Source organism: Salvia splendens, chromosome 16 (genome assembly GCF_004379255.2).
Source record: "Salvia splendens isolate huo1 chromosome 16, SspV2, whole genome shotgun sequence".
Lineage (NCBI taxonomy): Eukaryota > Viridiplantae > Streptophyta > Magnoliopsida > Lamiales > Lamiaceae > Salvia > Salvia splendens.
Window position 1 is genome coordinate 17,249,660 of NC_056047.1, and position 15,360 is coordinate 17,265,019.

Here is a 15,360-nt window from a genome sequence, read left to right on the forward strand (position 1 = left end):
CGGTAAATCTTATGGGATGAAGAAAAGAGCTATTTTGGGCCTTAGCAAAACAATTTGGCTTCATTAACCATGAGTTGGACTAGAAGGATTGGGCTTTATTTTTCTTTTATTGTTGCTAGGCCCAAAAATGTACAAATTTCTTAGAATTAAATTCTTTTCTTTTTAAAGTACATTGGTGATATTGCGAAGTTAGATATTCTTTTGATTGTGAATGAAACATTGACCTTTGCCATTCCAGAAACTCTTGAATCGATCAAGTAAAACGTGAAAAGAAGTTGAATTCCATCCCTCTCTCTCATGCAATGGGACGCAGAGCTGGCGCTCACACACGCAGCCCACCAATTGAAACGCTGCTCAACTCCCAACCAACTCCAATCATGGTATGCCTTGTTCCTCAAAACCAACACTGCCCAAGATTGCTTCTTGATCAATCAATTCATCACCGCTTGCTCCAACCACCGCATCATAGATTCCGCCATTTTCGCCTTCTCCCAAATCCGAAACCCCAACGTATTCGTCTACAACGCCCTCATCGGAGCCTTCCTCACCTGCTTCCGCCCCCTCCAAGCCCTGCGCCATTACACCCTCATGCTCAGGAACGCCGTCCCTCCCACCAGTTACACTTTCCCTCCCGTCATTAAGAGCTGCAAACTTCTACAATTCACTGGAGTCGGTCAGTGCCTTCACGCCCAGGTGTTGAGAAATGGGCTGGGATCGCACCTTCATCTTCAGACCACCATGATTGATTTCTACTCTAGTTTGGGCATGCCTGCTGAAGCCCGAAAACTGTTCGATGAAATGCCTGAGAGAGATGCCTTTGCTTGGTCCACCATGATATCCACCCATGTCCGTGCTGGAGACTTTGATTCTGCTAGAAGGGTGTTTGATGATATGCCTTATAAGAACACCGCCGCTTCAAACACCATGATTCACGGATATGCGGAAATTGGGGATGTGAATTCTGCTGAGGCTCTGTTTTGTGCAATGCTTGAAAGGGATGTGATTTCTTGGACGACCATGATCAATTGCTACTGCAAAAGGGAGATGTATCTGCAAGCCTTGGAGCTTTTTGAAGCGATGAAGAGCACAGGAACCACACCTGATAACACGACGATGGCAACTGTGATATCGGCTTGTGCACATCTTGGGGCTCTAGATAAAGGGAAGGAGATGCATATGTATATAATGGAGGCAGAGTTTGACGTCGATGTTTATATAGGATCCGCGTTGATTGATATGTATGCCAAGTGTGGGGCTATGGAGAGAGCACTGGTGGTGTTCTTCAAACTGCAGGAGAAGAATCTCTTCTGCTGGAGCTCGGTGATTGGTGGGCTTGCATACAACGGATATGCTGAAGAAGCATTAGCAATGTTTGACAAAATGGACAAGGAGAAGATTGAGCCAACCCATGTTATCTTTTTGAGTGTTCTTGCAGCTTGTGCTCACGCTGGACTGGTTGAAGAAGGTAAACATAGATTCTCCGTAATGACTAGCAGATACGGTATCCTTCCTGAAATCGAACACTACGGTTGCATGGTCGACCTCCTATCCAGAGTTGGTTTGCTTGAAGAAGCACTAGTCTTGATAAGCAGCATGAGAATGCAGCCGAATTCTGTTATTTGGGGCGCTTTGCTAGGCGGCTGTAAGCTTCACAAAAACTTAGACATTGCTCAAATTGCTGTAGACAGACTGATGATTTTAGAGCCTGGTAATAGTGGGTATTACACCCTCTTGGTTAACATGTATGCTGAAGCAAATAGATGGAATGAAGTGGCGAGGATTAGGGGAATCATAAAGGTGCGTGGAGTGGAGAAGGCGTTGCCGGGCTCTAGTTGGATAGAAGTGAGAAAGAAGATGCATCAGTTTGCTGCTTCTGATAGCTATCATCCATCATCCAAACAGATAAATCAAGTCCTAAATGTGTTAGATTCCCAGCTTAAGCTCTTGGGAGATGCGGCTCAGCTCGATCTCGTCGTGTGAAGTGAAGGATGCAAACAAGGTTTGATTTTGAAGAAGTATAGCATGATAGATGGCACGAGGAAAGGAACGTTGCCCCCACAATGGAATGCATTTCAGCATGCGTTGGTTTCAACAACCCAAAGCTAAAAAGTGTTTGGGGTAATCAATACTTTAATGCCAAATTCAATCATACACTTTTCAAATTTTATTTATTTATTATTATATTTTTTGTGTTGTAGTCGGTGGGACTTCATTTTTCTTGATAATATTTTCTGTACTACAAGCAACTATACTGGTGATGATGTGTACAGATTCTTGTATTTGAGCCCACCCATTGAAAACAGTGAGGTAGTTATAAAATTCAAGAGTGCTTCCTAACGATTAGAGTTGGGTTCCTTTGCCTATTAACAAAGATTGACAAGTTATGTTACTAAAAATAACCAGAACTGCAACTAGATAGTAGTACTCCCTTTTTATCAATAAAAGTATAGTACTATTTTATTGTGCTGCTTATTAGGGATTTTCCTTGCTTATCATAAATTCTCAGGTGAAATATCTCAGGTTTGGGTGTGCTTCCACTTGTGGTCTTGTGGAGACGAACTGAGTAACAAATTTTCATGACTATGTGTTATTTCTCATCATAATTCAAAGCAGGTGGGGCCTGGTGGGGTTTGTTTTGTTGAATGGAAAAAGCAGTTAAAAGAGTAAAACAGTGTGTGTATTATGAGATGTCGGATAGGTGGATGCCTTTTCAAATCTGTCTTTGGATCATCTCCCCCACGTTCCAGCTAAGCATATCACTTCTTTTTGTTCTTTCTTAATTCTGCTATGAATTTTCTTTCATCTTGTAATATTCCAGTTGTTTGTTTTGCATAATGGGATCATGGAGGTTGATTGAGTGCAGTGCATCTTCTCTCCAGGAGGGAAAGATTGTCCTTTTCTTCTCTTTTTCGCTGACACGTGAAATCTATTTTTTCTGATTGTGCTGTAACTACTGCCGTAGGTATTTTGTCTGAAAGAATCTGCCACTGATAAGGTTTCATATAATTGCTTGTATGTGAATCTGCTGAATTTGGAAGATCTCTTCATCTTGAAGGAGAGAGAGTTGTCAGTCTAGATCTTATCCACAAATAAAGGGATGCTTTTGCAAGAACTGTGCAGGATTGCGAGCTTCATCAGAGACTGTCTCTCCCTCACATCGTTATCATCATCTCCCAGCACATTGGTAATTCGGTGGTTGTATTAGCATGAGCTGCCGATGAAGGACGGGACTTTGATGCCGGTTTTTTTTTGCAAGATTCACTGTCCATTCATCTGCTTCTGCAAACCCTCTGCTGCTCATCTTTACACTTCAGCTCCACTGAAATTGGAGGGCTCTCCACACGTGGTTCATTCGTCTTTTGCTGTTGACAAGTCGCCTTCTGTGGTTGAAGAAGGGTCGGTAAATGGCAATAAAAATTCTGAGACTATGCTCAAGAGCTGCATTCGGGAGCCCCAACGCAAAGAGGCTGGGAAGAAAAGAGTAGAGTGGAAGGACAATACAGGGAAACAACTCGCTGAGATCAAGGAGTTCGAATCCAGGTGTCTACTTTTTCTGTTTCTCTCCACACCCTTCATTTATCTATTTCATTTCAGTGGTTACTCATCTACAAGACTACAACTACTAAGTTTTATCAAGATTGATTAATATCACCATGAAATTTGTTGAGAAAGGCAGGGTTTTGGACCTAAAAGATTAGTTACTGATGATTTGAGGTTTATGAGAAATGAATTGACCTTGCTTGAGCATATAAAACTAAACGTTGAACTTCTCTTATTCAATGATGAGATTTTAGGAACGGCTACAAATATGATGATCAAGCTACCATACTAGTTTGTGAAGCCTCGGTTTCTAAACCAAAACTACAAGCATCCTTTTTTTATTTCGGGGGTTATTTGTTTCTGGTGATGAGTGCTTTTTTGGTCTAATGCTAGATTATTGCCTTAGCGAAACAGGAGATACTCTCAGTGAAGAGGATAGCAGCCGCTGCCATTGTGCCATTCTCTGATGTAGCTCTCTATTGACTTGCCTGCTGTCGCGATTGTAGAGGAAGACGAGGGTCTAATTATTCTTAGATCTGTGGTTTGAGGTCCAAACCTGCATTCAATCTCTCTAATGAGAGTGGGGATGGCTTCTGCTACTCTTTAATCGTCCTCCTTTCTTTGCACAACAAAGAAATGCATGCATCAAGTTTCTGGAAACAGCAGTCTAGAGTGACGGTGGCGCATCTCTTCTGGAAGAGAGGTATGCCGATAACCTGGAAGCTGTTGGTGGGAAGCTGCTACTGTTTATTAGAGGGAGCTTTGTGTCATGCTTTTTTTGCTCAAGGATTGAGTAGCATTTTCTTGATTCCACTGTGAGTTTTCTATTGTGATTAGTTGTAATATACAGAATGAAGGGAACTGGCAAGATAGGATTAAATTACAATGCTAAATCCATGAAACTATAAGAAGGTTAGTATTTCCTACTACAATAGGTAATGCACTTTATCTTCAACTCCAAATTAATCATGGCAAGGTTTGATTAACAGCACCTCAATGTATATCAACAAAATATCCCCTATTTTCTTCTCCTTTTTCCATTATCGAGAGAAAATCGCACATAAGAATAGATATGGACAAATCGATAAATATTATTAATTGCATAATTTATACCTTGAATCATCATGAATGGAGGATTTGAAGAGCCGTAGGAATGGAGAGAATTGCGTAGGGTTAGGAAAAAGTGGCGATAGCTGAAGTTTGTGAGAGGATGGTGGTCAGGCGACGACGAACCGAAGTGAGTCGAGGGATGTGTTGGATGGGCATGTCCACCGTGTTTGTGTGTCTCTCTGTAGAAGAGAGATGATGAAGGGGGACGAAAGAGAAATAAATTGCTCCCTCTGTCCATCAATACAAAATTAGTTTGTTCGGGTAGTTGGGCGAGTGTAACGCCCCACTTTTTGTACCCTAATTTTCGAACCATAAAGTACTTGCATTTAATGTTTTTAATGGTGCGAAGTCCGTAGATTAATTGTCGAGTGGAATTGTTGTTAGATACTTTTCGCGACCTAATTTTGAGTTTGAATTTTGACTGGGTCAGCTTTGTTGAATATGTGACGTGGCTGCGTTGAATAATTGATGTGGGGTGAAATTAAATGTTTTTGAATAATTGCTAATTTGTTACGAGAGCTAGAAATTTGTGAAGTAAATCACAATGCGAATTTAAATAATTCCGTTCCGTGAGGAATACATATTGGACTCAATTCCGTGTTAGATCCGATAAATTAAATAAATAATACAAAAAAATCCAGTCTGGTGAAAAATAAATTGTGGGCTGCACAATTTAAATAAAATACAAAGGACCGTGAATTAAACTAATCTAATTAATTTCGACCTGTTGACTTGGTCACCAAGCTGCATTAATTCAAATTTCATTAAAGATTCTGCAGAGATTTTCCTCCTCGCAAATAAATACCAAACAAATTCAAATTAATCATAAATATAAAAAAAGAAAAATAAAATAAGAAGAATTCGAATTCTTCCTCCCCCCTCAACCCACGATTAAACCGTTCCCCTCTCTCCCATAAATCTCTCCCATATCTTTTTAACCACCCTCCCTCCATACTAAACACTTCACAAATTCATTCTTCATTCTAATTGTTCTCTGCATTAAGAAAACCAAGACTCATTCTTCTCAACTTCAATTCAAGGTAATCCATTTCATCAATTCATTTTGGAGATTTCTCACTACTGTTCGAAATCAACATCAGTAATTTCTGTTGACATAAATCACCATCCAGATGAACCTCTTTGTTCTTCCAACGCTAGTATCATCACAATTCAACTTCCGGCGGAAGGTATAAACTTCCTTTCCCAATTGCAAGTCATGAGCTTATACCATTTTGTTCATAGCATACCATCATACATCACTCCCACACATAACTCCGAACAATAACTCAATTATTCGAACATCGCCGATCAAACACCGCGATCAAACACCCGCTGTAATTAATCGAAAATGTGAAAGAACATAACTTGGTAAAGAGAACTCATCTTGCGGGGTGGTTCGGGTTGGTTTCGGGGCTGCGCGGTGTCGTTTCAGAGCTGTTCGGGGCGAGTTCGGACAGCTGCGCGAACCGGCGGCGATGTCGACCTGCTATTGCAGCTGCGAGAGACAACGAGCAGTGGCGATTTCCGGACGAAGGGAGTGCACAGCAGCGGCAGCGCTGCAGCGAATTTTGTCGCACAACAGACACGGTGGCGGTGACTGCTCAGTGGCGGCGGCCAACGGACAGCAGCGGCTGAACAGCGAGCCGAACCAGTGAGGGTAGCGGCGATGGCTGCTCGGAACAGCGACAACAACGACGGTGATGGCTGCTAGGTACATCTGCTGCGTCGTGACAAAGGGGCGGACACCCGGCGACGACAGATTTAGAATGTCTGTAATTCGTCGAGAGAGAGAGAAATAGAGATATAGAGGGGAGAGAGAGAGAGAGAGAGAGAGAGAGGCGTGAGGAATGTGGGAGTATTTTGGGCTAATTAAATTAGACGATTTATTAAAGTATGGGCTCCATTTAATTGTTTGGGCTTTAAAATTTTTATTGGAGATATAAGATGGGAAATAATTAAGCTTTGGGCTTTTAAATAAATCTTTGGGCCGATAATTAATCGTGACGAAATTATTTAATTAAATCCCGAATTAATTTTGAAGTATGAATCATTTATCTCAAGCCCGGAATATATACATAATTTTCTCAACAAAGGGAAATAGTTGCGATAATTCAAGTTATGCACTTGAATAAATTTTGGGAATTTATTTGACATCGTGGTGTAAAGTACGAGGAACCAACGGAGGAATTATGAGCACAAGTGGCCGCCGAATAATCAAAAATATGCGAAAATCAAGAAGTGAGATAAAAGACTTTACATAGGGGGCATGCATATTTATTTATTTAGTTGAAAAGCGTGTTGATTTATGTATTATCTAAATGTTAAAGGTGAATCATCGCAAGTGAATCGTGATACTAAGGGGAATAAAGTATTTGAGAATTAAGCAGTCGAGGTGGGCTTTCTTTTACTAAACTCTTTTACGCTTTCAAAAGTATGATTATGGTGTAATATGGGTGGTTTAAAGTGTTATGTCATGTCATGTTTGTTTTGATGATGAGATTGTGCCTGATGCCTAGTTTGTGAGTGCGCTCCATTAGGCTATAGGGCTATGTTAAACGAATTTGGATCTGAGTAGGGCCGCAAACCCTATCAGGCTAGTGTACACAGGTGGGATCGTGAGCCGTCCTTGCTAGTCGGTCGGTCTCGTGGGCGAATAGTTTGGCCACACTTTCGTCGCACTATGGAAAGAGGATGTGATTGAATGATTGTTGAGAAAGTGGGGATATTGTTTTGACTGGCTAGTCTATGAAATTGTTTTGTGATACTCGATGATATTTCTTTTCTAAATGTAAAACTCGAGTTCATTATGGTATGGATGACATAACTTTCATCAAATGTTTTCGGCATAAGCCCACTGAGTATATTAAGTACTCAGCCCAGCATGTGTTTTCCCTATGTGCAGGTTGAGCAGCGACGAGCAATTTGTGGTGTTGAGCAATTTAAAATTGAATCATGGTTTGGTTAGTTGTGAACTACGAGCGTCGTTGTGTCTCCACACATGACGTCACTCTTTCTCTTGAACGCTTCCGCTGAGACATTGTTTTTGCTCATCATTCTTTTAGCTTGAACCTAAGTATTTGGAAAATGTCAACCTCTTGGCCCCTTTTTATTAAATATTAATTATTGGTCAAACTCTTTATTGAAACCCTAGTTTCATTTGTCTGTTTATTAAGTTCTTTTAATCACGATCGCCCGTACTTATTAACCCTAAAGGGCGGTCGTGACAGTGCGGGTTTAAGAAATGCAGTGGAAATGGTTATTGAAAGGTGGGCATTAGTTTTATATAATGAAATGTGAGTGAGAATCCGAGATAAAGATATTGGAATGTGAGGTTCATTACCAAAAATAGTAAAAAATAGTTAAAGAAACATTTATTGGTGGAATACAAAAATAAAAAAAAATGGGACGATTATTGTGAACAAAGGAAATAAAAGAAAGCATGAAAAAAAAATTAAAGGAACCCAACTCAATTGTAGTGAGACAAAGAAAATACTCCCTCTGTCCCATCTCAAGTGATTGACTGTTTGTCTCATCTCAAGTGATTGACTGTTTTTCTCAGCACGTATTTGCGGAAAATGATAATAAATAGTTAAAGTAGAGAGAAAGTAAAGTAAGTAAGAGAATAGTGTAGATACACTCTTCTATATTATTCTCTCTCTTACTTTACTTTCTCTTCACTTTAACTGTGTATTATCATCTTCACAAAACAACGGCCAAAAGAAATCAATCACTTGAGCTGGGACGGAGGGAGTATGATTTTACTAGTAAGTATTGTAGTATGTTGTTTTTTTTAACTTTTTTTGACATATTTTTCAAAAGATTAAAAGTTTTTATTTTTTCTAAACTATCACAAATAAGAACATGAGTTCAAACTAAATTTCATGCTACTGATCATATGGACAATGATGAGTTTGCAGATATTAATTCTAAATCTAAATGTTTTGCATGTATATTATTATATTTAATGCTATTTCTCTCATTTTCTTTACAAAAATGAATTTCATATACTATTTCCGTTTTATAAGAGTGCATTTTTTATGGGACACGAGTTTTAATACACAATTAGTAAAATAAGAGAGAAGTTAGAAAGAAAAAGTAACCTAAGTGTTGTTATTATAGAATGAGTTTTACCTTAATAGAGACAAAAGAATTTTCAAAATAAAAAAAATGCATATTCTTGTGTGACGGACGAAAAAGGGAAAAAATGCATACTCTTGTAGGACGGAAAAAGTATATTTTGACAGCTTTGAACAAATGGAATGATTATATTTTATAAATGGCAAATTGCCTCTAAAGTCATGAACTTTAAAAAAGTTTATTTTTCCCCGTGAACTTTAAATGTTGCATAAAAAGTCATGAACTTTACCTTCCGACCTTCGTATGCCGATTTCCCGAGTTGGATATTCTGGCTAAGCAGTGTGATGATGTTTGCATTTATGCTGGCATGGAAGATGATTTGGATGCTGAGTGTGTTTCCCATTCCAGTGACTCTTCATCCACTTCATTTACCATAACCGTAATTTAAAAAAAAATATCCTCCTTCCTCACTCCAGCACCACCGCTCTGGCGCACCACCTGTTCTTCCCCTTATTCTCTTTCTTTCCCTCATTTCTCCCTCTTATTTCTCTCTATTTCCCCCTCCTCTTTCTCTCATATTCTCGGCCTCATAGCGCCGCCGCCGCCGTGGGAGCGGCGGCGCTCCGTCGCCCTCCGTCCCTTCCTCTCGCTGGCTCCGCCCCCATCATCACCATCCACCGCCGACCGCCCCAATTCATCTCCCCCTTCCAATTCACGTCCCCAATTCATCTCCGACGACTGTCTCTTCTCTCTCTCTTTACCTCTCGTCTCCAAACTTTTAAATTTTTTTCAACAAACACAAAATGTCGCCATTTTGTATTCTGGTTGCCTAGTCATACTTCCGGCTGCCACATATGATAAGTTTATGCCGAAAAACTATCGGGTCAGGTCGGATAGGAAATTAGCACAACCCGATAAAGTCATGACTTTTTACGCAACATTTAAAGTTTACGGGAAAAATCAAACTTTTGTGAAGACTTTAGAAGCAATTTAGCCTTTTATAAAAGAATAGTACTGGTATTTAATTAATACACCCTATGTATCTCTAACACAAATAGGACTATTGTCTACAATAATCTCGATATATAACAAACAAATAAGACTCTAAGCTCACATTGGGTTGGGTTTTACAATAAGATAACAAAATTTAACACAAGATGTTGCCCACATAAAATAACGTTTCTCACCCAAACCTGACAGAATGACATTCTAAGGTGAATCAAATATTAATTTGTCATTACTCCGTCAAACTTTATTGGTGTTGTACGTATTTGGACTCAATTTAACACAATATATCTGTTATAGGGCATGGAAGAGGCATAAAATGAAGTTGGAACGGAATCGGGAGTCAAAGACGTACTTTGGAAGAAGTCAAAATTTTCCACTCTACCGAGTAAAAATGTGTCCAGAAGTCATTCGACCGATTGACTATAAAATTTCATCGTCAAAGAGTTCCACTCGACCAAGTGGAAATATGTCCAGAATCCACTCGACCTGAGTGGAGTTACGTGCAACCGCAAATTGACAATGTTCACCAGTTTTAAGTGGCGGTTTTGGGCTCACTCTGGGACATCTTTTGACACACGAAAATTATCACAGAGATAGGATGAAGAGATGAAGTAGATTGAAGGTTCAATCATTCAACTTCCATCACCACGGAGGAAATTTGATACAATATACACATCAATTTCATGAGTTTTAATTTTTTTTTTGTTATTTGTGGATGCGTAACTAAAACTCTTACGTCGCTCCTAATTTGTGAAATATGTGAATTATTTATGGATTATATGGTTTAGTGTTAATCAAGGACTTGTGTCTTCGGTGTTTTTACTTTGAATCATAATTCCGGCTAGTTTTATCGTTTAATTATATCTTATAGCCAAAGTCTCTTTAACTTGGTCATTAGAAAGAAACACAGGCTAATAATCCAAGTTTTGTATCATGTTCAATATATGATTCTTGAATTAGTTGATTTACATGTCATATCAATAATCTTTGGATTTTGACTATGCATCTATAGGAATATTCAAAATGAATTCATATACGTTGTAAATTAGAAGTTGAATTAGAGCTTACTATGCTTCTACAGGAGTGATAGTCTGATAGTCTACTAAGTATGAATTTGATCTTAGTATTCAACAAGGTTAAATTTAAATATCTATGAACATGTTTAGTGTGAGTATAACGATGGACATTATTCCAACTTTCATTAGATTATTAGATTGATCTTTAATTCATAGTTTAATTGGTTCATTAAGTTAATTTACACCTACAACTTATTAGAAGCAATGTTCTCAATCTCTTTCTTTTTCTTTTTCTTTTTCTTTTTCTTTTTCTTTTCTTTTATTCTAATTTTATTTTTCAATCTATTTAAAATCCCCTAAATTTACTTGCTGTCAAATTAAATAATTATTTCCTTTTATGGAACGAGTAGTAGTATATATGGCAAATCTGGCCAATAATGAAACACGCCACGTGTGGTATTGAATTCGCAAATAAGTAAAAGTAGAAGGACCAAATAGAAAGAAGAGGTGGGCGTATATGAAACACAAATCTAAACTTTTATTTCTCCTCTCCCAAAACCCTCAAAGAAAAGACTTCTCCTTCGCCCTCTCTTTTCTAGGGTTCTTTCGCGCTCCTCACTCTTTACCAATCCCATGGCCGCCGCCGTTCCTCCTCCAGCAGATCGTATCCTTTTCTTCTCTTTCTTTTACTACAATTTGATTTCAATAGCTTGCTTTTCTGCATAAACTCATGTTTTTTCATTTTTAGTTGCTGTAGATCTGAGCTTCTTGTATCTGAGATTCCCATCGTTAATTCTGTGCTGATTTTCGATTCTCCGAGTTTCAGATTCTCCCTTGGTGATTTACTTGTTTGCTTTTCTATGCGAGTTACGCCTTAGCTTCAAATCTTGAGCCTTTCTATATTAATTTATTTTACGTGTGAAAATGTATTCCTTCACTTCTCTCTGCTATAGAGGCTGCAGAGTTATTGCAGAAATTGTCATTGGACACGCAACCAAAGACTATCGAAATTCCCGATGCCACTAAGAAGGTATCGAATTGGTTTGGCTTATCTATTTTTAAATTCGTTAGTTGTAGTATGCTGGCTAACTTTGTTCTTTATTGGTGAATCCTTTTGCTGCTCTGCAGCCATCAGTTGATTCTGGAAACGTTGCTAATGGCATACAATTGGACCGATCTGTCACGCCTCAAATTCCAGATTTTATGGATCCTACGGTGTGCTACTATCCGTCACCTGCTTACTATTATACTCGTAAGTTTTTAAATTTGAAATTTACAAAATACTGCTTTATTTACTGAAATTCTCATGTACATTTTGACTTGGTAGATCCTATTAGTATTCTGATTTTTACCCATTCATTTGTATTTAGCCTTTGAGGGAAATGAATGGGAAGATTACTCACGATACCTGACCCCAGATGGAGTGGAGCTGACTCCGGTAAGCATTGTGTTAAAATACCTATTTTGGGCACAAATCCATTTTAATGATTCATTACAGTCTTACACTTTTAGGGTTTGCTTATAACTCTTCATTGGTTTGCAGGGAGCTTATGGGGAGATGTATAATGGTTATGGCTACCCTCCTTATGGGCCATATTCACCAGCTGTTTCCCCCATTCCAACATTGTCGCATGATGGTCAACTGTATAGCCCTCAACAGTATCAGTACCCAACTCCTTATTTCCAGCCATTGCCACCCTCAAATGGTCTGTACCCCTCTGGTGCCCTTGGGAAAGGTGACATAGCCACCTCTGGGGGTGCCGATCAAGTGCCTTTGCCGGTGGATTCTGCTAATTCAAAATCTAATGGTGTTGCCGGTAGTGTGGCCACAAAGGGAAACAATGGTACAGCGATGGCAAGACCAGCATACCAAAATTCATCTTTCAATGCGAATGGCTCATATGGAAGAGGTGCTTTACCTGGTGGAATTCCATCCTCTGGTTGTCAAAATCCAAGATTTGGTTTTGATGGTTTACATTCACCTGTCCCATGGTTAGAGACTCCATATTTTTCAGATTCACAACAAAGGCCTATAACTAGTTCATCGATGACCCCGGCAGTTGGGAATGGAAATAGTGCTCCTTCATCCAGGAATCAGAATTATCAGCCTCACCTGATGGTAATGAGTTGCTTTTTTCACGGCTAGTTTTGTCTAGTGCACATAAAACATTTTTTCTTGTGTGATTTGATTATTTACCAACAGTAAGTGTGTATATTTGTGTTGGATATCTTGTTCTTGATTATTAAAGAATATTTTTCTTGCATGCTTTAATCAAACAACTCATCTTTTAAAAAGTTATTTTTTTCTTGTTAAAGTGCAAATCAAAGTCCATCGCACTTGTTTTGTGCCTTGATCGTTTTGTCTAACTGGTTTATTATATGTTCCTTTTTAGGGCTCGAATCACCCAAGGCCAATGTCATTGATGAACAATGCTAATGGATACATTAATAGAATGTATCCAAACAAGTTATATGGTCAATATGGAAATGCATACAGATCTGGAGTGGGCTATGGTTCTAATGCTTATGAAACACGGTCGGGTGGAAGTGGCTGGGTGGCTGTCGATAGCAAGTACAAGCCTAGGGGAAGAGGAAATGGATATTACGGGTATGGTAATGAGAATATGGATGGCCTCAATGAATTGAACAGGGGCCCAAGAACCAAGAGCACCAAGAACACAAAGGGATTTACACCAGTAGCTTTGGCTGTCAAAGGTCAAAATATCCCCTTGGTTGAAACAGCTGATAATGAGAAGTCAAGTGTGGTTCCTGATCGAGAACAATACAACAGATCAGACTTCCCTGAAACTTACCCTGATACCAAATTTTTCATTATCAAATCATATAGTGAGGATGATGTCCATAAGAGCATCAAGTACAATATTTGGGCTAGCACGCCAAACGGCAACAAAAAGCTGGATGCTGCTTACCAGAGTGCTCAACAAAAACCTGAAAGCTGCCCTATTTTCCTTTTCTTTTCTGTAAGCATTATTATTATTGAACTCAATGATGCTATGCTTTGTTTAATGTTTTATCTGTATATTAATTATGCATGGTCTTTAATGATCAGGTTAATACCAGTGGCCAGTTTGTTGGTGTTGCTGAGATGGTTGGTCCTGTTGACTTCAATAAGAATGTGGATTACTGGCAGCAAGACAAATGGGTTGGTTGCTTTCCAGTCAAGTGGCACATTGTGAAGGATGTACCAAACAGTTTGTTAAAGCATATTACCCTTGAGAATAATGAGAACAAACCTGTGACTAACAGCAGGGACACCCAGGAGGTATATATATCCTTGTACCCTTTATTTTTCTGTTTTAGAGGCTGTGCTGCTATTATTGCTGTGGTTTTTTAATTGGGAATATGATGTTGTTGCAGGTTAAACTTGAGCAGGGGCTCGAGGTGCTCAAAATTTTTAAGGATCACCTAAGCAAGCAGTGCATCTTGGATGATTTTGATTTCTATGAGGATAGACAGAAGAAAATCCTGGAGAAGAAAGCCAGGCAACAGCATTTCCACAAACAGGTGAGTTTGTAACTGTCATTTCTGGATCAGTGCTTTCCTATTTACACATTTCTGGAAGATTAATAACAACAGTTTGCAGACTCAAGTTTGGGAAGGCAAACCAACTGAATTGAAGAACAAGGAGAATAAAGAATGTGCGAATGCTCAAGTGGAGAAAGAAAATGCATCGGCTGTGGTGGCGAATGGGAATGGAGATGTTACAGAAAGCATCACCCTTACGAAGTCTAGTGACGTAAAACCTGCTGTTACTATTCCTGAGAACGAAGTGGTGGCTAATGGGTGCTAGCTTGGGTTGTCGGAATACTCTCTGGTAGAACAATGAGTGCAGAAGCAACAGATGTGTTATTCAGCAAAGCAAGCCGCTCCGATTTTCTTGTCGTTGATGGCTTGTTTTTTTTGTTTGTTTGAGGAAATGATAATGTTTCTTTTTATTGATTGTCAGTTTTTATTTTTCTTCTATTTTTCTTTTTTTATATCCGATCTTGTTTAATAGCGCTCTAATTTAAGTGGTTTTTGATAGTCTCTCTCATATGATAATTGTGTTTTTTTTTATCTTTTATATTCATAAATGTGTTTTCTTATATTTATTCCGAGTGTAATTCGACTCAATCGCTACCAAAAAGAATATGGTCTAGCAAATAAAGATCAATTCTGGAGGAATTGGAAGAAAGAAATTGTTGAAGAATGTGTAAGTTGTAAAAAACTTTTCCCCGAGATTTAAGATTTTTTTTCTTTAAATTTGAAAACTTTAGGCTACTTTTGAAACATTACAGTTTCAAAGTTCCAATATCTATTTATACTAGGAAGATAATTACATATAAATAGACTGTATGCGTTTTAGTCGGCTACGCATAACAATCATGTGTTTTGTATTTTAGTTGAGCGACGCATGAGGTTCATGTGTTTTTACTAATGACGCATGTGCCTCATGCGTGCGTCTTTGTTTTGAATTAAAGAACTGGAAAACGCAGCACAAAAACAGAAGGTAGAGCTACTTGGGCTATTCTTTGCTATTTCCAGCAAATTCGTGGCGTAAGTTCTTTTTCTAAGTTGCAACATTCATCTCTTATTCTTGTTTATTGCA

The 15,360-nt window shown here is 38.8% G+C and overlaps 3 protein-coding genes across 3 annotated transcripts; all 3 read left to right on the top strand.

Moving 5' to 3' along the window:
* Positions 1–43: 43 nt before the first annotated feature.
* On the top strand, positions 44–4,506 carry LOC121770029 (pentatricopeptide repeat-containing protein At1g06143-like). The gene is given in 4 exon segments (XM_042166823.1): positions 44–407; positions 409–2,118; positions 2,199–3,540; positions 3,947–4,506. Coding segments are annotated over 2 exon segments (1,677 nt in total). The 5' UTR covers positions 44–302; the 3' UTR covers positions 1,981–2,118; positions 2,199–3,540; positions 3,947–4,506.
* On the top strand, positions 3,218–4,023 carry LOC121770282. The gene is made up of 3 exons (XM_042167039.1): positions 3,218–3,540; positions 3,795–3,846; positions 3,934–4,023. Exons 1-3 carry the CDS (start codon positions 3,218–3,220, stop codon positions 4,021–4,023), a joined length of 465 nt encoding a protein of 154 aa, XP_042022973.1.
* Positions 4,507–11,276: 6,770 nt separating the features above from the next.
* Positions 11,277–14,805, top strand: LOC121772157 (YTH domain-containing protein ECT4-like). The gene is made up of 9 exons (XM_042169153.1): positions 11,277–11,415; positions 11,705–11,781; positions 11,880–12,003; positions 12,122–12,189; positions 12,295–12,870; positions 13,145–13,732; positions 13,822–14,034; positions 14,130–14,276; positions 14,356–14,805. Exons 1-9 carry the CDS (start codon positions 11,385–11,387, stop codon positions 14,560–14,562), a joined length of 2,031 nt encoding a protein of 676 aa, XP_042025087.1. The 5' UTR covers positions 11,277–11,384; the 3' UTR covers positions 14,563–14,805.
* The last annotated feature ends 555 nt before the right edge of the window (positions 14,806–15,360 follow it).